The 24,421-nt window shown below is 42.7% G+C and overlaps 1 protein-coding gene across 8 annotated transcripts in view; it reads left to right on the top strand.

Moving 5' to 3' along the window:
• SLC15A2 (solute carrier family 15 member 2) overlaps positions 1–24,421 on the top strand; it is an 83,070-nt gene that overhangs the window by 39,146 nt on the left and 19,503 nt on the right. The window contains exons 1-12 of one of the 8 annotated variants that reach the window (XM_040070461.1): positions 5,088–5,141; positions 5,444–5,490; positions 6,526–6,615; positions 8,771–8,858; positions 9,477–9,618; positions 11,453–11,545; positions 12,646–12,745; positions 17,783–17,873; positions 19,928–20,005; positions 22,607–22,689; positions 23,685–23,771; positions 24,080–24,169. In XM_040070461.1, coding sequence (XP_039926395.1) covers positions 6,568–6,615; positions 8,771–8,858; positions 9,477–9,618; positions 11,453–11,545; positions 12,646–12,745; positions 17,783–17,873; positions 19,928–20,005; positions 22,607–22,689; positions 23,685–23,771; positions 24,080–24,169 — 900 coding nt within the window. In that variant the 5' untranslated portion in view covers positions 5,088–5,141; positions 5,444–5,490; positions 6,526–6,567. Of the gene's footprint in view, positions 1–5,087; positions 5,142–5,166; positions 5,491–6,525; positions 6,616–8,770; positions 8,859–9,476; positions 9,619–11,452; positions 11,546–12,645; positions 12,746–17,782; positions 17,874–19,927; positions 20,006–22,606; positions 22,690–23,684; positions 23,772–24,079; positions 24,170–24,421 lie in introns of those variants that run through there. The other 7 variants (XM_040070460.1, XM_058421410.1, XR_009208058.1 and 4 more) reach the window with 7 other exon arrangements.

Here is a 24,421-nt window from a genome sequence, read left to right as displayed (position 1 = left end):
CTTCAATCCTCCTTTCACAAGCCCTTCACGATTTGCCATCGTCTTTTTATGAGTTGTTCATGCTATTCTTTGTCTTTCACCTCAGGTTTTGCATTCCTTGTTGCTCTATCAAATGAATCATCATATGTAGGAATTTAATCCTCATTTCATTTTGGAGTTTGATTGTGATCAGCTTAGGCTTCTCACTCCTGCACATTGTGGCTATTGTTGTATGCTTCTGTTCAGTCTTAAATTCAGCCTAGTGCATCTTTCTCATCCTCCTGCCCAATTCCACTGGATCATCCTATGTCCAGCTAATAGCAGAGTTTGTCAGGAACTGACTGCCTGTTTGTAACCTTGACTTTATCTTGAGGTGATGATGGGGCATTGAAGCAGGTAGGACTTGAGTGCAATAAAAAGGTGAAGGGTGCAGATGGCTTCAGGGCCATGATGTTGGATGATGGAGACCCCATTTTACTTTACTTTACTCGAAACTATTTCTGTGACTGCAGAAAATATTTTGCGTTTTCCTCTGCAGAAGGGTTTCCCTAAAGCCTTTCTGAAAGAAAGCCACAGCCGTCATGGGGGAAAGCAGAAAGGAGTCAACAGTGGATGTGCAGTAGAAGAATTTCAGATTCTCCTTCAGGCAGTTCATGCCTTGAAGGTAAAAAAGGGTCTGGTGGAACAACTTGGCAATGTCATATCTGCTTTCCCGTGTGATATGTGAAGAAATGGGAGCTGAAGCCAGTCTGTCAAAGATTGGTGAAACCCTGTGTCTTCTCCCAACCTTAAACACAAGGTGCCCTATTCCTGTAAAACATTCACAGTCAGGTTTGACAGGGCTCTGAGCAACCTGATCTAGTTGAAGATGTCCCAGTTTATTGCAGAGGAGTTGGAATGGATGGACTTTGAGGGTCCCCTCCAGCCCAAACTGTTCTGTGATTCTATCATAATGAAATACATGTATAGTTAGGACCAGCTCTGTAGCTGGTATACAGTGTCAAGAGTTTGGATTTATGGCCAGCTGCAGATCCTGTCTACTCACAGTGCAAGTCCCTATCTTCAACCAGAAGTAGTAATTTTATTGAAAGATAATGCAGCTGCAGTGTGAAGTGATTGATCGTGAACATCCATGAAAGGTTGCCATGCAGCCTCGTATTCAAGAGAGGCAGATTCCCTACAACATTTGAGAGCTGAGTAGAGATGACTTCACATCAGAAATAAATGGAAGTTTAACTATTTTGTTGGTGGCCAAAGGACTGCTGTTGAGAAGTGAAACATTAACAGCAGGGTGAAAGAGAGCTGGGATTGCTCAACGAGGTTCATCTTCAGGCACAACAGAGCTGGGGTCGTCCAAGGCACGGGAAGCAGCCAGAATGGCAGAGGGGGACAGCGCACCACAGCCTGCTAAGGAAGCCCAAGCTGGTGAGGAAGTTTTTAAAGATTTCTTCTTGCTGATAGCAGGAGAAACTGAAGGTAAAAAGGCATGAGGAGGGATGAGAAGTTTCTCTGATTGTTACAGGTTGACTTGAGGTGAGATGACAGGCTCTTAAATACAGATTAGGTATTTGATATTATTAGTGGTATTAATCTAAATACTTTCACAATTTTGGGTCTGTAATGGCTGGTGAATAGAGGAGAGCTGTGGGTTTGAAGGCTTCTGGCATATTTTCCCGGCTGTTCAAATGATTTGATACATCATTTTCTTAAATTACTTTGAAGTTTGGGAGAAGTCTGCAGGCAATGGAAACCACTCTTGATCTGTATAAATCAGTTAAGCCCTGCTCTTTCTTGTGATCAAAGAATTGGAGAAAATAAGCCAGAAGAGACCTCCAGAGGTTATCATGTCCTTCCAGAGTCTGGTCATTAAGCCCAAAGTGGTGCTGCCACACATTCATCTAGTTTCTTAAAAACTTATCTCAGAAACAGAGAAAGAGGAGAGAAATACATATAAGGTAAAAGGACTATAAAACTATGGCCAGTGTATATGAATTAAAAATAAAGCTCGTTATTAAAAGACAAGCGTGGCTGAACTGAAAATTAGGAAGAGATTGTACCACAAGATGAATGCAGGTAAACATGAAGAGATTAGTTGGTTATAAACAGATTAAGGTGCACAGTGCTGCAGCATGGTGTGGTGAGAATGTAAGGATTGTAAAATCAACATGAAAATGCAGATTCTCTTTCTGAGGATTTGGGAACCAGAAAAAAAATGAAGTTATGAACTGAAAGTCATATCAAAATGTATTCACAGGGACTTCTGGCTATACAAGGCATCTGGTAGCTGAATATAACATTTAGACATGAATCATCCTACAGACTCCCCAGTTGCATAAAAGATAATTAAGAAAAGAGGAAATCTTACAGAAAGCTGTCCTTGCTTTCATGCTTACCAAGTGAAGTTGTCTGGCACAAGATTTTCACAGAAACTCAGGAGGGCACCTCATCCATATGCCTGCTCTGGGACAGGACCTGATATTTATGTAGTCCCTAATGCATTCTTATATAACAGACATCATGTGTTGTCTGAACCCTGCAGGCTGAGCCACACCATCTCTGTTCCAGTGCTCATCTGTCCTCACTGAAAGGGAAATTGGAAAAAGGAGCCCCAAATATTCTTTACTGAGAAAAGTCAGTTATTTCTCTCATCCTATCCTCAAGAAAAATGGATTATGTTTCATCTCTCTCTGGCTGTTTTTCCTGTCAATGCAAAGGAGTTGCGTTTGGTATTCTTTTCCAGATTTCATCATTTTTATTCCAGAATCGTAAAATGGTTTCTCCCATTTTGCAATACCATTTTGGATTCATACCCAGTTGTCCCCGAGGCTTCTTCACCCTGGTTTTGAGCAAACAAACAAGAGCAACATGCTGGCTGTGCTGAAGTTTTCTTTGCTCATGGAAAAGCTGAGGAGCTGCATGTTCCATGCTTTCCTAATCTGATGAAAAATCATTGATACTCTTAGAGGGATTTCCCAGTTCTCCACTATTATGGGCATTTCATGTGGTCCCTGTTTCCTTGTGAAAGATCAGAGATACTCAAGTTAGGATATATCACATACAGAACTGCTCTAGCTGTTACTCCACTTATCAAAGAATAAAACAGTCTGGTTTGAGAGCATTTTTTCCAATCTGAAATGGCTGGTTTGTAATCCTTATTCTCCTTTTAGTGCTTAGAAGGAATTATCTGATCAAGTATCTCACTATGGAGGAACACTCCTGGAGGAACAATCTGCTTTTTTAAAGGCAGTGGTGATGCTTGTTCTACTTTTGCCCTTCACAAGGGAAGTGGCTCAATACGGTATTCAGCACTTGAAGGTGAATTTCATCAAGCTCTGATGATCTGAGCATATTTGAGATATCCAAATATTATTTAAGCAGTTTTTGTCTCATTTCACATACTCCTGCTGGTTCATTTCAAAGGTGTTGCATACCTTGTCGCAATTTATTTTTTTAGGGAAAATAACAAAAAGGACACAAGTTTCCTGGCTTCTCTGGATGAGCTTTTGTTTGCTTGTTTTCTGGTTTAAATAACAGCTTTTCATTTTCCTTTCTCTTTCTCCAATATTGACAGCATTTGTAACACCTTCTCTTATTGCCTTTTATGTCCCCTTGCTAGCTGTAGTTCATTTTGTGCCTTAGCTTTGCAGGCACAGCTCTACTGCTCTGTGTTTGATCTCTTTGCCTATACTTGCCTTCAGAAATGCCACCTTATTTCCATTTGTGGTACAATTGCTTCCTGATTACCAGTCCAGTCACACCAGTCTCCTTCTATCAAGTATTATTCTGTATCTTTATCTGAGGTGCTTGCAAATTTATTCTCTTAAACTTGTTTTTGCTCTTTGCTACAAGTTACCATATATTGCCAGACATTTGAATTCCTTTTCTTCCTTTTTGTCTGAGAAGACCTTCTGGCAGCTAATGGCCTAAACAGCTCTGTAGTGTATTAGACAAATAGTATGTTAATCCTACTGACTGATAGGGTTTTTCATGCTAGTATTAAAAAAAAAATAATCATTTAGCTTATGTGACACCTGGGGCTGTATACACACAGAGGAAATATAGCTGCAGGAGGCTAAAAATATTAAGGCATTACACTGCAGCTGCTTGGGAATGCTGTGCAAGGGATGGTGAAACCTTTCCTGTCTTCCTTTTGTAGTATTCCTTTAATAACTCTGCTGCTGTGTTTGCTCTGCCTGTGTGTGTTAGAATACAGCAGGTTTCTACTGGGAGCTGTATAGAAATACCTGGGGCATGAGATGCCAGCAGAGGGCTCAGAAATATTTCTGCTGCCTCTTGCACTGGGTCAGACTTGCAGAACACGAGTACGTGGCAGCCTGGTGTGTAGGGACAGGAGCCACGTGCACAAGACCTGTTCTGCCCCCAGCACTGGGTCTGCTTTTGAGCACTCGTGCCCATGAAAAGGGCTTGATGAACCTGAGCTCCCTGGAGCCTGCACCCAGGTGAAAAGCAAGGCTGTGCGTGTGTGCAGGTCACTGGGAGGGCAGAAGACAAGGAGCTGGTTTGTGGCAGTAGAGAGGAGGTACCAAACTGTTGTTTTACCACTGCTGTAGAAGAAAAAAGGAACAAGGAGGGGGTAGAACTTTCTGGCACTATCTAAAATTTGTCCTGCAAGTCATCTGCCCAACTGATCCCATGTTTTGCTGCCCAGTTATCAGGAGTGGAACAGAATCTCTTGCGATTTTCAGAGGATGCAATACCAGAGCACATTATGGAATGTGGATATTAATTATATTTCCTCTGTGCAGTCCATCACATTGGTTCCATCGTATAAGTGTTCTCCAAGTCTTGTTAGAAATAACTGAAACCCAGGAATGAACCCTGGGTCACTTCACTCCTGCAGTAGCAAAGAAATGATTTAACACAGTGCAGGCATCTGTGACATCCAGTGTCCAAGGGTTTGGTGTGATAAACATTTTAGTAGTTATGTCTTGGAATGTGTGGCTTTCCAGTGAAATGTGATCCCTGCAGAGTAAACCTGTCATTACCACACTGGGAGGGAGATGCCCACTCTGCTCCTAAATCAGCAGGCTGTAGGTGTATTGAGACCTGGGATTTTTATTCAGCTCACATCTGTGCAGCATCCAGCACCGTGCTGGGCTGGTGCACGTACAATACCTGGGGGCATGCCAAACAACAGGGAGGTCTGTGCCACGAAGTGCTGACAGCCACAACCTGTGACTGATTTAGGCTGTGTTCTCTGACTCCTCTTGAACTCTGGAGGTGTCTTTCCTGGTAGCATCTCCCTCCCCTTTCTGTCCTGGCTGCACAAATATGCTCAATTAGGGTTAACTCAAACTGAATCAAACTTCGTGCCTGAGGTTGGAAATCTTCCCAGTCAACTCACCACAGCCACATAGCATGGTGGGAGACAAGGCGAGAGGGGAGATGAACGCTTTTCAGAGAAACGAATCCAAGGAAACTTTGTTCACTTTTATTTCTGCAGGAGATGATCCCCCCAAAGGAGATTTCCCTCTTCAGAAAAAATCCCCGGTAAGTGTTACTGCTGCTTTCCTTTGCTTTGCTTTCTGCTCAGCTTGTTTTAAACATTGCAAGATCTCTCTGTTCTCTCCTCTGTTGTGCTCTGACTAGAGACAAACACCCTTTCTTGCAGAGGGTTGTAATAAGCCTTAACAACTCAAGGCAAAAATCCCTCCACTAACCTGATTAAGTTAAGAAAGTGCAGCTTAAAGGGAAAACACAAACTGTCTGAACGTTTGGGTGAAAGGGTGAGAGTTTTTACTGCCTTTTTCCCTGCTCACTACTTTCCTTGTGGGAAAGAACTTAGATCTCTGAAGTGGATGGGGTTGTTGTGCATAGGAGCGGGGGGAGCTGAACTCTGTTTAGTTTGATGAAACCCACCAGGGAAGGGTACCCAGATGCTGAAAAGCAGAAGGAAGGACAGGGACTGGGGACAGGCCACTGGTGAGTGTTACAGAGCCCAATTGTAGTGCCAGAGCTTTGGGTTTACATCTTTGGCTCTGATTTAAAGCCTGATTCAGGTGAATGTGTTGCTGCCTTGCAGCTTTGATGTTTGTGCAGGTTTTCAGGCTAATTCTTGTTGAGTGCTTGACCCCTAAAAACGGTTCACTGCATAGGATTCAGGGAGAATTTGGCTTACATTGCAGCTGCTTTGACTTGCAGGATAATATGTAATAGTTGGTCTTAAAACTCACAGTCATGTCATTAGCAAACCAACTATTTAACCCAATTTTAATTACAGTGCAGACATTAACTATTGGATATCCAGAGCTCCTGCAAAATATTAATCTTTATCCCATTTTGCCATTAGTCAGCAAGGAGAGCAAAATGGTTTGCTGAAAACAAACGTCTCCTGTAATGGGTACTTTAAATGAACTTTATATTTTCCAAAAACACAGTCTATCAACTTCCACAGTATCTTTAAGAGATCCATAATCCCACAGATCCCAGGCTTGCTGTGGTAGCTAAGCACTGCAAGACTGTCTGTGTATTCATGAATCCAGGCTTAACCTCTTTGCTTTTGCTGGGGCTCTCTGCTGAGCACAGTCCTCCTCCGCGAAAGCGAGCAAACGGCATCTGGCTCTCCGCATGGATGAAAGCTTCCCACTTTTGGATGTGCAGGCAGGCCACAGGCAGGTCAGTGATACAGTGGAGAGGATACATGAGGGTTTCTGCATGTGCTGATGCCATCTCATGACACACAAGCCAGATGGAAGTACCCTTGCTTGTAAGTCGTTGCTCTGTGTTTGTAAGCACTTACTCAGGGTCGTGGCTCAGGCACTTGGAAAGGTTTAGCTGGGAAGTCACTGCCCCCTGCTCTCCTCTCCCTCCCTGCCCCTGCTCATCTGTAGGAGGTGCCCATTCCAGAGCAGGAGTGGCTGAAATGAGTCACTGCACCTTAAACTGGTGATAAATCCATGGGGACTTGTGCACTGGGTGTGGAGGGAGCAGTGCTCCCTGATTTGGACAGTCACTCTCTGCACCTCCACCAAAGGTTAATAAATGCCATGAGTAGTGTGAGGTCTGGGAAGGAGAAGAAGGAAAAAAAATCGCTTTTGTACAGTTTTACTTCCAATTTAATAAAATACCTCCCAGCACCCACACAAAACATAATCTGCTTCTTATGAATTTTCTTATTTTATTATGAAAAATTTGTTGCAGAAAAATATTGTGTGTGTGCATATGGTTATGTGTTTGTACATTTACAGCTTATACGTGCCACCACTTTTAGGCTAGTCTAAAAGCAGGAGGCCCCAGTGCAGTTTCCAAGGGAGCTCACTCTTTCTTACAAACCGTATTGCTGAGCTTACATTTCAGAGTAAATCATAAATAAAATGTATAATTATGTATTTACTCTAGTAAAGCAAAAAGGTCAAGGGTTTCTTATAAAAAGGCAGCCCATAAATAGTGAGAAAAATATATACATATGTATTATATGTAAAATGGACAAAAAATATTTGTCTTTAGAGGATTAAGTAATGGAAAGTAGGGGGGAGGTGGGAGTTGTGGAGTTTTGATTTTTTACAATCTGTCTGTTTTGTTGCTCTTTCATAATGTTGAGGAAGACAGCGTCATTAAGCTAGACTCTTCTAAACTTGATGCCATTGCTTTGGGAATCCAAATAAGCTTAGGTCTCTTGGTGGTGAAATAAACCTGAATAAACACATCTATTTTGGTACTGTATTTGCATTTGGGACTCTGGGAAGAAATACAGAAATTCATTATTTCTGACATGAAGCACAGAAATGCATGTTCTGCGCAGAGTTCATCTCACTTACTGGCCCATACCTGTTTAAATCTGTAAGTATAGTTTTATCTGTTAATATCACGCTCCCCCCAAATTCCTCACCAAATCCATGGCCAGCCCCTTTCCTGCTAATTGGCAGAGGCTGGGCAGTGCTGTGAAAACCTGCTTTCCTGCTGTGAGGCACTGGAGCTACTAAGCAGCTGGAAGCTGAAAGCTGCTTTGCTCACACCACGGTGGGGTAGCAAGAGGGATGGAGGCCCACACAAGGTCATGCCAAGCCTCATCTGTTTAATGCCTTGTATTTCACTTGGGAACTGCTGATGTTAGCTGGAGTAAAGTCAGGCTCAGAGAGAGTGGCCACACTTAGCTGGGTTTGACAGTCCCATCCCTGGGAGTTTTTTTAAGTTCTGATTAATAAATTGAATTATCCATAGCTATGCCAGCAATCTTGGAATATGAAATGGGTGCCATGCCTGAGGGAGTGCTGGACAGAGGGCTGATGCACTGCTTCAGTGGGTGGTGGCACAGCTCAGCACAAGCGAGGAGCAGAGATTGAGAGAGGTAACACTTCACACACAGAAGCAGACAGCAGATCCCTGGGGTCTCCCAGTTTCTGAGGCAAGGTCTGGTACTAGAAGAGGGGCAGTTTTGGGGCAGGGTGGTAGCTTTATATGAGGTGCAGAAGCAAAGGCACCCAAAGGTGGTTTTTTGGTCTCAGTGACTTTTTAGCATTGCAGTTGAGAGTTGGTAGCACCCTTCCAGTGGAGTTCCTGGAGCTACAGCATGGTGGGCTGCTGACAGGAGCCCAGTAAGTCCCCATGGCAATCCTTACTGGACCCATGTCAGCCAGGCTGATTCACTGGGGAGCCTTCATCAAAGCAAGAGTAGTGGGAAGTCTCCTTTGAGTCCAGCTCACAGGCCAGTCAAGCAGCTGTGGGCACTTGGTTTTTGGACTGGACTCCTCTCCACCACCCAGACACTGTGGGAATATGTTGCTGGAGTGAAGGGTTTGATAGTTGATATGTTCTTGTCTGTCTCCCACAGAAACTCTGTGGCTCCAACTACCCCCTGAGCATTGCCTTCATTGTGGTGAATGAGTTCTGCGAGCGCTTCTCCTACTATGGCATGCGAGGTATGTGGCCCATGTCTAGGGATTGACTTTCCTGTCCTGGGGTCTTTACACAAACTGGATTGGTATTTCTGAGCTGTGCTCTGTGTAGTATCAGCTGTCTTTTGAAGTTAATTGATATTTTAGAATGCATATATGAACGGTGTACCCTAACATGGTTGCTATATCTACGATGAGAAGAAGGTGGGACTAGAGGGCTCCAAATGCACCTTCCAGTCTAAATTATTATACAATTTTCTATATCAAACCTGGGTTTCTACTGTGTGATGTCTTTCATAGTTGATGTGCAATCAGCATGTTTGGGAATTGAATCTAACAGGCACCTAATCTGCAAATAGAAAATGTGCATAAACAGAGCTACAGGTTAGGGTAAGATAAGCTAGAAAATACATATTTCAGCTAAACATAAATGTTTATGAGCAAAGGATGTCAGATACTCATATATCTCATTTTAGCTTCTCTTGTGTGAGAGATTATGAGAAGCAGGTCTGGAAGCACAAATCTCTACTCAGCACTGCTCAGTTCCTAGACGGATCAGTAGTTTTCTTGCCCCCATGATTCTGCTTATCTGAAAATATACACATTAATTATCTGATATGATTTTTTTTTGTTTCCTTTTAGCTGTCCTGACACTGTATTTCTTAAGCTTCTTTCACTGGGACGAGAATCTCTCCACTGCTGTGTACCATGCCTTCTCTGCGTTGTGTTACTTCACACCTGTCATTGGAGCCATCATGGCAGACTCATGGCTGGGGAAATACAAGTAAGTGAAGACATCTCTCTAATTCAGTCAGCATGCATTGACACTATGCAGCCTGTGCAAGGACAGTGCCGTGTGTGCTCCCAGTTTTGAGCTAGCGCAGAGTGCAGCAAAGACACGCTTGTGAAGGTCAGCTCCTCTCTGTTAACAGAGCTGATCTGTTTGTTCATGCTGTTCTGTGCTCATCTAACACCCAAAGGCCAATAGGCAACAAAGTTAGGACAAATTAAATGTTACAATAACGCTTTTCCTCCACTGTCCTTCCCTACCTGCCTTCAGGAAGCTGAGGTGTAGGGCAGTTAACCGTCAGTTTGCTAAGGTCTGCTTCTGAGAAGAATTCAAAGATAGTGAGGAAGCAATGTCATCATGTAAATCTCACAGATTCAGATGAAATATCACTAACTGTAACACACTTACTTACACTTCTCCCAGCATAGGTAATGGGTCAACACACCCACTTTTATGCCTGACAAACCTGTGTTTTCTCAAATCATCTCCAGCAGCACATAACCAGGTAAAGTCTTCCTGAGTAAGAGTCCTTAGGCAGTGTTCCCTTCTGATGATAAGTTGTGGAGAAAACATCTGCCCCAGAGTGGTGATGAACAGCTGGATATAGGAATTTATTTACTTGGCACTGTTTTTTACTGTCTGAGGAGTCTTGGCTGTGACATGAAGTGCAGCTGAACTCTTCTTTCTAGGACTAAGCCTATCTGGCAGAAGAGTCTCAGTAGGAAATAAACAGCTGCTATATGCCTATCCAGAAGAAAGTTCTTAAAGAGCTGTCAGTGTCCTTTTTTCTCTGTGCTCAGTTTTAGTCATTTTCTGGTCCCTTTGAATAAAAAATAACAGCGAGGCTTTATTAAATTCATTATTTAAGGTCACCTACCCATCTTTATTGGTATTTGAGGAAGTCTATCTTGCAGCATGATGTTGTGAGAAGATAAATTCTTATACAGATGCTTGTGTAGAGAGACTTTCCTTAGAGTAATCCTTATAATTTATTGGGAAGTGGCTTTTTGCTGTAGTAACTGGACCTTGGCCAATATAACAGATTAGACGGGCTTTTAGGAATGATCTGATGTGGTGCTAAATTAGCTGTTGCAACCAGGGTTTGAATGCATCAGGAACCTCTTCATGCTCAAAGCTCATAGGACTTCAAGTGTTTCTGTCCTTACAATTCCTTTGATTCCCTCTGTACATGTCTTCAGTACATGAATACATAGATTTCTCCTAATCTAGAAGGTGGTGAAGGAATACACTCAAGAGTCTCATCATCCTGCTCGTATTTCTTCTTCTCCCTCACCAATGCATGGGAGGCAGATAGATGAGCTCAATCTTTCAGAGATACTTGGGACCCAAACCAGACTCACAATGAGGAAACCACACTCCTGGTTCAGGTTTGTTGGTTAGGTGGGTTGAATGTGGGCAACAGTCTCTAGACATCCCTTCCAGTCAAGGGGTTCACTTATGCGCATCCTACAAAATGTCAGTTATTAGTAATGTGGAAACTGAGTTGGACCTGAACAGTGCTCTTCTCTTTGCAGTCTTCCATGCATGACAAGACTGGAACACTTTTCATTTATTCTGCTCAGTAGTGTCTACAAATAAAGCAGGGGAAATCCCTCCTTAATCGGAACCCATTTGCATATCTATTCCTTCCTTCAACTCAGTGTTGACACAAAGGAATTATAGCTGCCCACTGTACCACTGGTGGAACAAACCAATTCCTTGTGTGTCTGCCAAGTAGAGCTGCCACATCAGGGCGTATGGGCACACTCTGTTTTCACACTGTACATCACCCAGCACCTTCAGTCACTGCTATTTGCTTTCCTCACAGGACGATCATCTACCTCTCCATTGTGTATGTTGTTGGCCATCTGATAAAGTCAGTCGGTGCCATTCCATCCCTAGGCAACCAGGCAGTTCATGTGTAAGTAGCCCTTGAAGCCACCGTGCTGTAGCAGGTTGTGATGATAGTTTACCCAAGTCTGTAATTTGTTTCATCTCCATCAGGCCAGCATTTTGGGGGCTGTGCAAGCATTACTTTTATCAGGGAAGGGTTAGAAATGTCTGAGTAAGAGCAGAAGGGTGGATCTAGTGTGTGAATGTTCCAGATGGAGTTGGAAATGACCACACAGACTCTAACCCCTTTAACACAGGCACCAGAGATCACCCCTCTCTGCTATACCATGCTACTGGTTTGGTCTCCTCCATCCAGCTGCCTGCACCAGCCTCCTTCCTCCCTCATTTCATCAGCACAGCTGCCCAGCTCAGCAAGGTTCCCCCATGTGCATGGGAACACAAAACTTTTCTGTTGACAGGGGAAATGAAAATCATTTTCTGATGACAGGGGAAGGGTCTGTCTCTTCCACAGGATGCAACCTTCTAGATTCTGAACTGATCGACTTGTCAGAGTAGTGTCTCTGAAACCTCCAAGCTGGTTTTGTCTGTGTGGTCACAGCTCAAGAAATATGCACATGCAGCCTGGAGTGCACGTTGCTTACAGAAAGTTTTCTTTTGTGTCAAACCTGGCCAGTTCTGATATTCTTGTTCCCTAGAAACATAATCTGTAAGGCCAACAATGGTATTTTGAAAACCACTGGGAAGTAGAAAGCATACAGGAATGAGCCTAATTCGAACGGTTTGTCTGCTTACACCCAGGCTACAAGGCTGCAAAAAGTACACACCTTAGTTTTTTTTTTTTCTTTTTCTCAATTGATCTCTGACAGCTTTTGTTGTCATATGAGTAAAAAGAATTCCACAGATCTTTGATATCCATATGTCCATTGGTCCTCAGAACAACAAGAAACTGACAAAACCAGTTTGGTTGACTGACTGGTATGGAATGCAGAAATTAGGATAATTAATTAGTTTTTCAAATTATTAGGATATTTAATTTGTTTATTTATCTGGCTCATCATCATTATTCATGTGCAAAAGACAACATTATCAGAGGAATCATGGTTGGATGACACTAAAATGCTCTCTGGAAAGGTTTTGCAATGGTGATATCTTTGTTCTTGCATGAAGGGTCCTGTCTATGGTTGGTCTGTTTTTGATCGCCCTTGGAACAGGAGGTATCAAGCCCTGTGTCTCTGCATTTGGTGGGGACCAGTTTGAAGAGGAACATGTAAGACTTCTTTTCTTTACTAATATCTGCAGTGTCTGCTTATTTTGTGAGGATGCTTATGTGATCAAAAATCCTGTTGTACTAGAATAAGGGGCAGTTTGCTGGAAAAGACCTAGTAAGACATGAGGTGGAATGTTTTGCATAAGACTTGAGAAAATCTAGAGGCTTCAGGAAGGCAAAATAACAGCAGAACAGGATTGATACTGGAAAGGATAGGTCATAACTGCATCAAATCATCTAAATATTAATTGGACATCAAAGTAGTTGAAAAATCCTGTCTTGCATATCATGGAACTGTCTGTATCGTGGATCAGCTTTACAGGGGTGATTATAATGCACTGCAGTGGAATATGGCAAATGAAAGAAAAGACTCTATTACTAACCTATGCTTCTGTGGGATTCTTTCCTCAGATCAGTCATAGTCTGTGTCTCAGATGTTGTTCACAGAGAACTACACGAAATTCTAGTCTTTAACAAGTAATGCCAGAATGTTTTCTGGATATTCCAGAATGAAAAGTTCTGAAGAGTTGAGAAAATGTTTCTGTTTAGCTGTGTTTGTGCTGTGTATCCTGTGAATTGTAGTCCAGGTGTTTTGTGTCCTCATTCTCTGTCAGGAGTGCTTAGCTCCTCATCTGCACTAATCTCAAACTCCCATTATTCAGCACAGGGGCTCAACCAGGGATAAGGCAGTGCTTAAGGAAGCAAAGCAGGTCAGGAAGTGCTAATCCTTAGGCAAAATGCTAAATTTTTCAATTGACTTCAAATTAAATAGATTTATGTTGACCTAACACACAAATAAAAAATTCTGTTTTCTTAATGACAAATATTCTAATCAAGTTGCAAAGCAAGTTGTGTGCATGACGTAAGTCCTCAAACATGTAGAAAGCCACCGCTACAAAAAAGAAAATAAGTGTTGGGGTCTGTGGTGAGTAGGCATAAGCTCAGGGAGGATTATTTAGGACTGACAGTGTGAAATTTTTTTCCAGAAATAGGTCTAGAGAAATACTGGAAAATACTAGGGCCTTTGGGAGATGGAAATCCCCATCAATGGAGGCATTAAAGAAGGACATTAGACTAACAGTGTGTCAGGAAAAGCATTGGTAAAGTTGGATAAGACTTGGCCCCTTGAACAAGGAGCCCAATAGGGCAGTTTTCATCTTTTGCAGTGCCCCAGTATGAAGTCAACATGTAATGAAATAATATAGACTAAATTTAAAATTTTGGGAAGAATTGTGCTTTCTGCACATGAATTGAGCGATGCTGAAGTGATGAAGCTTATGATTACTACGAAGTAACAAAATATGGGATGTTCTGTGGTGACTTGTCCAAAGCAAATCCTCCTGCAGGCGTGTCTACATGCTGTCAACTGTACCTGGTGCTTTAGGGGATGCTGCAGAAGGGGGATCAGCAATGCTCTGGCAGTCATCAGCCTCCCCAGCTGGCACAACTCTGACCAAAAGCAGGCTGGCAGCACAGCACACGTGCTCTGGGATAGCTGCATGCATCCCAGTGCATAGGCATCCTGGCTTGCTGCACCAATAGTTGACCTAAAAGAACTCTAAGAGGTCCAACAGCAGCATTTACACAAGTGCTACTTCTATGAATATTAATGATTAATAGTGTTTATCCAGCATCTTTCAATTACTACCTAATTACAGTATGATAATATGTAACACTTATCTTCAGAGTGTTTTATAGACTTCAGCTAATGAATCTCGGCACCCCTCTCAGGCACATACATATTATTATTCCAAAATTACGACTACAGCTTTGTTACGGAGAGAAAACCTGAACTGCCTGTGGTTGTGTGGGCCTGTGACCATTCTCCAGCATTCAGACTACATCTCTCCAACAAATTTATCAGATACAAAGGCTCAAACATTCACCTGTGTGCTACCTTCAAGAAAAACTAATTTAGAGAAAGAAAACTGTAAAAAGCATTCTGATAAGAACGTGTTCCGCTCTATTCGTTCTTTTTCAAACATTCTTTTCAAAATAGAAAGTTTTCTATTTTACCATTTTGAAATGACTTGGCCTTTCAGAAGAAACAAATGCTATGTGATAGGAAGTTTAAGTCATCAGAATTGGAAGGAGAAGTTTTGATTTTGTAAGGAATGAAAGGTTGGAGGCCAGCCAGAATATTTCATTCCTCTGGAGTGGTGTTTGAGGGGCCGTATGTTTTATTTTCTTCCACTCCAGGTTGGCTGAAATAAGTTTCGAAAATTCCCTATGAAATGAAGCTTTTGATTCCCCCTTAATTTTCAGGACACGGATAAACTTCATCTGAGTCCTTAAGAGCACAGGCTTAATTGTTTCATCTGAAAACTTGGGATGAGGTAGTTCTGTGTATAAACACCTAAATTGCTCCTGCTATTCCTAGAGACAAGTTTTTGTTTTGAGGTAAGTATACAGCATCAATCTGATCCTCTTTTAAGTACTTCAGGAGCATAACAGTCTTGGATCTGCCATTCTGAGAATGGTACTACTACAGACAGTGATGGGGACTGATTTGGCAAGAGGGAAATAGGGAGAATAGGGAAAACAGATTTATCTGCAGGAGATTTCCAAATGCCTTTGTCTATGGGATTAGAAGTCCAAGTTAAAAATGCCGGAACAAAATGATGTTTATGATATGTTACATGAATGTGAAGCTGCTGCACATATTAATTAGGGACCAAAGCTGCTTTCAAACAGTGCACTATGGTGTTTAAGGTGCTAAAGAGCTTTCCTTTGTTTCTTTATTTTCTGGTTGCCAAGGAGATCAGGATTATCATGTACAGTACCTTTTCTCAAATTAGCTAATCCAAATCATGTTGTTAATGTATGTCTACTCTAAAGATTAAGACAATAGGGAGGAAATTCTTTATTCCAATCATTGTGATTCACAAGCTGCTGGGTCATTATTTTTGTAGTTATTTCAGCTTTTCTCTGACTGTTCTTCTTTCCATCACTAAAATCTGAAAATGTGTGAAATAAGATGCACCAAATTTTTTATGCACCACTATCCTCTTCTTTTACCACCACATTCTTTTTGGTAATTGTTGCTCTAGACTTTGTCATGTCAAGAGCTGCATTCTTGAGTTTGTCACAGCTCTCAGAAATTCTGATTTGCTCAGGTGTGAAGGGTTAGAGACATGCCATGACAATTTGGCTAGAAGAGGGCAGGACTGTGAGGGCTCTACTGCACCACCCTTGACAGGTCATGGGAGGGCTATCCAGGAATGGGGAATACTGCTGAGGCTGCTCATTTCTCTAGTTTTCTCTAAGATGACAAATAACTAATCACAAAGGTAGAATGAAAAAGAAAATATAATTTTACCAGTTTAGCAGTACAAAGTTCCGGGTTATCAAATCCACCAGCAAGGAATGGAATATAACAGATAGTAAGACCCACTGCTGTTTTCTATTAACCATGAGAACATGTCATTGAGATGATTTTTATAAGGCTTTCAAATCCTTTAGTCCAGGAGAAATAATTTATGAGGAATGTATGGGTCAGCCTTGAACACTCTAGGAAATAAAATTGTGTAAAAGCCAAAAGCTCAAGTTGATGGGGTCTTCCTAACTGTGCTGGGTCAAGGCAGAAAGCCCTTAATCCAAGTAAGCAGACCCCCAGACTCCTTGGTGGGTGGCAGTGGGAGATGATGGGGCTCTCACCCTCACCTTCTCAGTACCCACTTTACAAGGGGCCATAAAGAGAAGCCGTTCCATACTTACCCACCTCCCCCTCTTCCCAGCAGTAATCCCCTGTGATAAGAGGCTTCTTGCCATTCGAAGTAGCAATATTTCCTGTTGGCTGCACCGTCAGTTACAGGAAGTTTTGTTACATTTCTGGAGCTCAGGATTCATTACTCTGCAGCTGTCCTATTTTAGCTGCCTGCAATTCTTCACATTTTCTCCAGTTTTCCAGCCTTGTGAATATTGTTGTCTCAGGGAGCAGACGGAAGCAGGACACATTAGAAGGAAAGGAGACAGAACGACAATCCCCGAGGAGTTTTCTAGCACTCAGCTAAGTTAAAGCTTTGCATTCAAATGATGCTCAGGTCATAGAGAGGAGGCTCAAGGTGCCCTAAGAAGCTCTCTGCCAGTCACTGGCCATGTCTGACGCAATTTTCTCCACTATCTTTATCAGCTCAGGTGTCCCAGAGCTGCTGATACACAGGAACAGGGCTGGGTCAGGTAGCCTTGCTTTTGTTTCCCCTCTCTGCTGGCCCACCCAGGCACAGGGAGGAGGTTAACACTGTATACAGCACACGTGTGACTGTGCATGCATGTCCCTCCTACAAGCAAGGAGAGACTGCACACACACATTACCCCAGCACAAAGGACCAAATTCTTGATTCCTTCCAAATTAGGAATTATGCGGGAAGAAAGATGGGCAGGAATCCTTTGACTCTCTAAACTACAATATGTTACAGCTTAGGTTAAATTCAGAACTCTTTCTCTTAGAGTTCATCCCTCTACCAGGCTCTTGAATTTGCTCCCCTAGATTTGATTTACCCTACTAGTTTGAGGTTGATTGCCTCACCTTGGTGGTATCCTCTTTGATGGATACTTCTCACTTGCTGGCTCTCTTTAATCTATACTGTGATTACTAGTTTCTTAAAATATACAAGTTTCTTTTTCTATTTCTACACAGGAAAGGAGGGAAAAAAAAAAAAAAAAGAGCTCAGACGTAGAAAGAAATTATGAGCTTGTCAAACCATGCCAAATTGGATTGAATTAGGTGACAAAGGATCTGAATCATGCTACTTGTTCTGAATAAGTAAATGCTTTCCCCTCCTTCCAATCTCACAATGCTCAGAGCAGCAGCTTTTCCTCTGAAATGCCAAAAAGCCCCAAAGCACTTCTCGAGTAACATGAGCTGATTTGTGTGAGCATTTACCATCACCTGAAGACAAGCTTGTTTGCTTAACATTTTATGCACTTTTGTCAATATTTACCCAGCCTTTCTAATGAGAGAATTGATAGTGTTCAATTTGCAAGCCCAATGCTGTGCATTAGCCATGACATTGACACTGTCTTCTCTTGTTTTAGACCTCGGAGAGAAGCAAGTTTTTTTCCATCTTCTATTTATCCATTAATGCTGGAAGTTTGATCTCCACGTTTGTAACTCCTGTATTAAGAGGTCAGTGTGGATTTAGAATAAAACAATAAATTAGCTGCCCTCTAACTACTCTGCTGTGCATAGTTAGACTCATGACAACAGAATGGCAGAAATTATATTATCTGTGGAGTGGTCCGAGTATTGCATTTACACCTTATTAATCCCGCAGTAGCAGCATAACAGATTTATAATACAGGCAGACAACTCACAGAAATTACATTCCTGGTTGTATTTCAAAGCCAGCCTGAACTGCAGAATTAAAACATGAAAGGTGGAAGGACCTGTATGGTCATTTAATCCTCACTGCTAGTGAAGGACTTGCCTTCAGGTAAACTATGGATGGGAAATGAGCTCTGCTGTCCTGTGCAGTATCAGGGCTAAAAATCTTAGGGCTGGTTTTAAAGTCCTATCTTCTCCCTCCCACGGGGTGCTGCTGGCTTCTGGATGGCTCTGTCCTGGCACTCAGGCTTGTCTGCGTGGGTCTGCTTGCAAGATTGCTGCCCTGAGCAACTAGCCTTGAAGACAAAGCACAGGCCTATGCCCCATTTAAGAACTACTTTATATTCTAGCCTGCTTGCAAAACCCTTTTTAGTCCCGGAGCCTTGCTGCACTTACTTCATTGTATCGCACCGCTTCGAAGCCAAAGGGATTGGCACACTCTAAATACAGGCACAGAGGCAGAGCAGCAGGCCATAGGTGATGGGACAGGGACAAGGTAGTCTTCACATTTAGTTGCCATTTTTTTCATTCCATTCCAGGCTTCCAGAAAGCTCTGTTTGTTTGGAGTGTCACTTTAACAGGCTCTTGTCTCATGTTTATGCCATGCACAGGGACAAAGACAAATGCTGTATCTCTTACTTGTTCATTCTTTTGGGTCTCCGGGTCAGCATTCAGTTGGGAAGGGCTTTTGCTTAAAGTAGTCATGGGCAGATGAAAATCCCGTCCCTTGGAGCATCAAAACATGTGCCAGTGTAAACTAGTTGCAACATGGAACTGAACTGGAGAGGATGGGGAAAGAGTAATATTTTTGCCAAGTGTGAAGTCTTTTCTTGGAAGAGTAGGAAATGCAGTTTGCAGACATTTGGTACAAATATGAAAGATATAGTTTTAGGTAGAGAAGTCCAACTCATTTAGCATGTTAAAAAAAAGTTCAGCATGCCCAGAGACCCCATGCTCTCAGCTTTGTTGGATTTTAGCTAATTTGCTGAAAACAAGTAAATAAATGCCATGCATGCACACAGCTGTGCAGCTGTGACTGTCCAGCTACAACAAACAGGAGCAGCTGAGGGCTTAATGGATTGGTCTCCTGTTAACTCTGTTGGCTTACTTTAGCCATTTTGTCATTATCCATGTAAGAATGCAGTAATGTCTAGCCTGTGGCATTCAAACACAGAGCCCACTGCTGGCTTGCTGCTTGCTGCTGGAGCACGGTGCAAGAGCTGACTTGGTCCAAGAGGCACCAGGATTTCAGTGACAGCTCGGATTGATGCAACCCATGCTGTAACACACCTGGATTCCTAACGGGTTGCTGCAAGACCTGCCATTTGGATCATGCTGCCCCTAGTGAGAATTGTGGTGGTGAGAAAGGGAACTGGACTTCTAGGGTTTATACTGGGCTCCCACTTACACAGTGCAGGCATTGGCTTCTACTTTGTCCACTGCACGTCGCTATGAAATCAGATTCAAGTTTTTCACTCAAGACTGATGCAGCACAATACTGGTTATTTAGATCTAGTCAAATACAGAATGGTTTCAGGTTATTTTAAATGTTGTACTTTTTTCTTTCCCAATTACAGTTCCTAGTACTTCTTTATACCTATTTGTCTGCCCCCTCCCTTCTGCTATTTGCATCAATATCCCATTATCAGCTGCTTTTGCTGGCAGACACTAGCCCTGCTTCCAAATTGTGTTCATCAAGGGAGGACAACTGTTTCAAGGAGATTCAATTCACAGTGTCAAGCGCCAGCAAAGATTTAAAACCAGGCGAAGTGACTGATTTAGAGAATCAAATAAAAAACCCCAGTAACATAAGTCTAGATGTAATGAGCTGCTTTTATTTCTGACTTCTTTTTCAGGGGATGTGAAATGTTTTGGAGAGGATTGTTATGCACTGGCTTTTGGCGTCCCGGCAGCATTGATGGTGTTGGCGCTCGGTGAGTGGAAACAGTGATGCCTGAACTGGAGTTAGCATTTATGAGTCCATGGATAGATGGGGAAATGCACAAATTCACTAATTCTGGATGGATACTGTGATAGGAGATGAAAGGGATCAAGGTCACCTAACAGTTCCCTAGTTCAGAACAGCAATAAATATCAGCAGCTCATTGATGGTGGGCAGACCATGGTTTTACTGCAATCTTTTATTGTGATACTGCTAAGGTGTGGTCTAATGGATGTTTCACTTCTAAGGCAGAGGAAGGCACCAAAATAATACTCCTGATGGCTTGCAGCTTTGCCTATGAGTAGGCATGGCCTTTGAACTGCAATCTGAGCACTCCTCAGAGACCCTCATCTTACAGAAGAGAAGCTTAACATGCCACTTCTAACCTTTCCACAGGCTTCTTGCAGCTCAGAGCCGTCTTTAATGGCTCAGACTGCTGCTGCTGAATCTGTGCTGCAGAAGGAGCTAAATGAGATGTTAGTTTGTTCTGAGCTGTCTTACTTTGCTTGGCCGAAGTAATTCTCACAATTACAGCGACAACTTATTATTATGTTGCAGTAAAAAATCCTTATTAACTAAGTGTCAGGAGACAGCCACAATCCCCATGCTTCTTAGTGCTTGCATCTTAGCCCCATTAATGTTCTTGTAAAGATTTCTTCTGCAACCTTTACAAAACATTCAGCAATCTCCCTGTTTTTACTCCATGGCATGTTACTCCTTGGTTGTCAGTACAGAGGACACCCCAGTAGCTTTAGTTTCACAGCTGCAAACTGCTGAGAAGAGCAGTCCCCTTGTTACACTGGATGTGTGAGCTTTTGACACAGCGTGGGGTGACTTCTCATTCAGCTTGTTACCTTTGCTGAGAGACCAAGCAGTTGTGTGATTTCACTGCAGCATCTGGGATTTGAAAAGTTTGTCCTCCAGGAATTTGAATGTTGCTGTCTCTGCTCAAATTTCCATCAGGGAGAAGAATCAGGAAACTGAAGAAATGTCATCAGGCCACAGCTAAGGTGGCAGGAATTATTTTCGAAAAAGTGCATGGTCACAGGCCTGAGAAGATTCTATTTTCCCCTGTGGCCTGTTCTCATCAGCTTAGGGCCACACAGGCTGCTCCTCTGTGCACCATGCTGTGATGAATGTTCCTAGCAGAGCAGTAGTTGCCCAGGGGAAAATGAACGTGTAAATATTGCAGTTTCAGTGAGGGCATCAGTGGAAATGTGTTTTTAGCTAGTGTCCTGCTGCCAGATTCCAAGTCCTGCCTGGCAAAGCAGCTCTCTTTTCTTTTGTAACATGCTAAAATGCTCTGGGAAGTGATCTATTTGACTGTGTGAGCAGTGTGCAGGACTGGAGAAAATACCCTTTCAGCCCTGACTGGCCCTTTCCCTGTGTTGATGGAAAGCCAGGATAGATTTAGAGGCAGATTCAGAGTGGGATTTTCTAGGCTGCTATGGTTCCTGAAGGACAGGGTAGATTAACACCATTTAATTCCAAATGCTAAACCTAATGCACCTCCCAAAGGAGTCAATGGCATTGACTCAGCAAACCTGATGGATCATGTTTTTAAAAGCACCAACATCTTCACAGGGAGTTGCTAAAAACTAGCTAGTGCAGCTACCCACTCTGGGTGACTTTGCACAAATACAAAGTGCTACTCACCTAAACTGACTTCAGAGCTCTCTCAAGTTCTGCAAGTAGAACCTGGATGCTAAAGGTCTTCACAGTCAGATAAGAGCAAAGGTGAGTTCCCTGCAGTGTCTCAGGTCTTCTGTGTTAGGACAGAAGTACCTGCTATTCTCCACTGCCTGTGGACTGACCCAGACAACTGGGTTAGTTTTAAAAGTTCAGGTTAGTTTATAATAGAGTTTTCATTCTCAGTTTTAAGGTGCTTCTCCCTACTGATCTATTTGGAATGCCAGTGTTCAAAGACTCTCATAGAGCAGGATAAATGATACACAATCAGATAACTCCATCTCTGACAGGATTTTGGAGTCTCACTCTGATATTCTTTGTGCTTTGAGGGAGAAAATCAAGATAAAACAATATCTTAAATTATATATCCCTTTGTGGAAACCATAAATGGAGATAATTTCTGTTAAGATCTCTGTGTGATGGAGGGATCTTTGGGCAGTTTCCGTTAAAATGTGTGTGAGATGCAAATGCACAGAGCTTGTGTGGTATCTGGATTAATCCTCACAGGTTTCCAGTGGGTGAGGTTTGATTTCCAACATCAGGTGCAGCGATTCAATGTGGATTGTACTTTAAGTTTAGTATACAAAAAGCATAGACAAAGTAAATTTTCAAAGTTTTGGTTCCCAGCATGAATCAGATGTGGTGGTGCCTGTTATGCCAGAGCAGCTATTAAGACAATGGTGACTTTCTAGGGGTCACACTGCCTCTTGTAGGATATTGCATTTTCTGCCATCTGTAGGCATTAAAGGACTCCTGTGTATTTATTTAGTTAGAAGTGCAATCCTGTGTGCCCGAGGGCAGAGCATTTCTGTTGAATACAGGGGTGGAGGATCCTTCCCAGATGCCAGTGCAGGATTGAGGTTCAGCCATGTGAATCCCCATTTGGATTATAATATTTTTTCAGTTGTGTTCATTGCTGGAAGTGGACTGTACAGAAAAACACCACCACAAGGAAACGTCTTGCTGGAAGTGTGCAAATGCATCGGTGTAAGTGTGTGTAATTTTCTTCTTCATGCCTGACTCTGAGGTTGCAGGACAAAATGGTGCAGAGGGAAAGGGGAGGTGACTTTTGGAGTTCTTCTCTATGCTGCTTCGGGACGTTTTGCTGATGAGCTGTAAGGAATAAGAAACACATTCAGGTCCTAGTTTATTCTTTCAGCATTTCAGTTGTTTTCCCTTAACTCCATGAACTATTCCGTTGATGTCAGTAGAATCACAAGTGGCAGATGCTGGTGGAAACGGAACAGAAAGGAAAATTCAGAAACTCAGAGAGTTTCAGGTATATGACTATTTTTTTCAGTTGAATAATTTTTCTGAACTTTATCAGTTCAATAGACAGTAATAGCACACATTCATATTACGGACATTCAGCATGTTCACGTAAATGCAAGAGACACTTGCTGAAGTTGCATTAGAGCCTTATAAATTGTTTTTCATGGTGTGTGAGCTGAATTCAGTATGTGAAAAAAACCCTCTCTTATTATTAGGTGGATAATGATGTTTCTATTTCAGGAAGCTGTTGCTAACAGCAGATGTTTTCTTTTTATCTAGGTCAATCCTAGTGCCATATTTACCTTGGGTAAACAGGCGGGATCTTAAAGACAGGATTTCTAAGTGAGGTCTGCCACTTTTTTTGCCAGTGTGGCTCAGTGTGCTCAGTGACTGGAGCACACAGCATAAACAGACCAGGAGCTGGACTTCAATGCCCTTGTGGGCCCCTTCCAGCTCAGTACATTCTAAGATTCAATAATTCTATGATTCATTCCCTCATCATACCTTTAATCAACCAGTGTCATAGAAACTTCCCCACAGACAATTCATCATAAAGCATCTAATCTGAGATTTTAGAGGTATCCAGCAACCCACCCCCCTCCATGTTCTGGCACTACTTACGTCTGGAGATGGGGAAGGTAGCCTTGAGTTGGGAATGTGACAAGGGCAGGTATGGCATGAGTGAGTTACTCACCTGTTTTTCTCCCTAGTTTGCTATTAAAAACCGGCTGAAAAACCGCTCCCGTGAGATTCCAAAGAGAGATCACTGGTTGGACTGGGCATCAGAAAAATACTCAGTAAGTGATGCTCTACCTGCTAGGTTTGGAGTGGGAGGGGGCAGACAGGCAGGGGAGAGAGTAAGACTGGCCTGGCCACACCATTCCTCACACGCATTTTCCTGTCCCTTCCCACGTCTGTACTCTCCTGACCCTTAATGGACGGTTTAGGTGCTACACTGAAATGGAGAAATGCAAGCATATTCAATGTCACAAGAAGGTGCAAATAAAGAACTACCATGAAGAAAGAAATAGGAGTTATGCTTTGTGGTTTGAATCACCTGTTGGCTTTACACCCCTACCTTACCTTTTTGCCTGTTTTCTTTTAGAAACAGCTGATTGGGGAGGTTAAAATGGTGACTCGTGTTCTCTTCCTCTTCATACCACTGCCAATGTTCTGGGCCCTGTTTGATCAGCAGGTACAGTACAGTGTGTACAGCTCTGCGGGCCACCTCTGTCCTTTTGGGGTAATGCCAAAGCATCCTGGGGACACAGCGGGCCACACTCCTACCAAGTGTCCAGGGCCTTCCACCATCACTGCTGGTCAGCCCTTCAGAGTCCTGCCAGGTGTCTGGCACAGGAGAGGGGAGAATGTGCCCTGCCTAATGACAGGTGTTCCAGGGAAGGGAAATAAGGCCTCCATCATTACCATCTTCTCTGTCCCCATGTTT

Source organism: Hirundo rustica, chromosome 7 (assembly GCF_015227805.2).
Source record: "Hirundo rustica isolate bHirRus1 chromosome 7, bHirRus1.pri.v3, whole genome shotgun sequence".
Lineage (NCBI taxonomy): Eukaryota > Metazoa > Chordata > Aves > Passeriformes > Hirundinidae > Hirundo > Hirundo rustica.
Note: the sequence above shows the minus strand (reverse complement) of the source record. Positions and strands in the feature narration are given on the sequence as shown.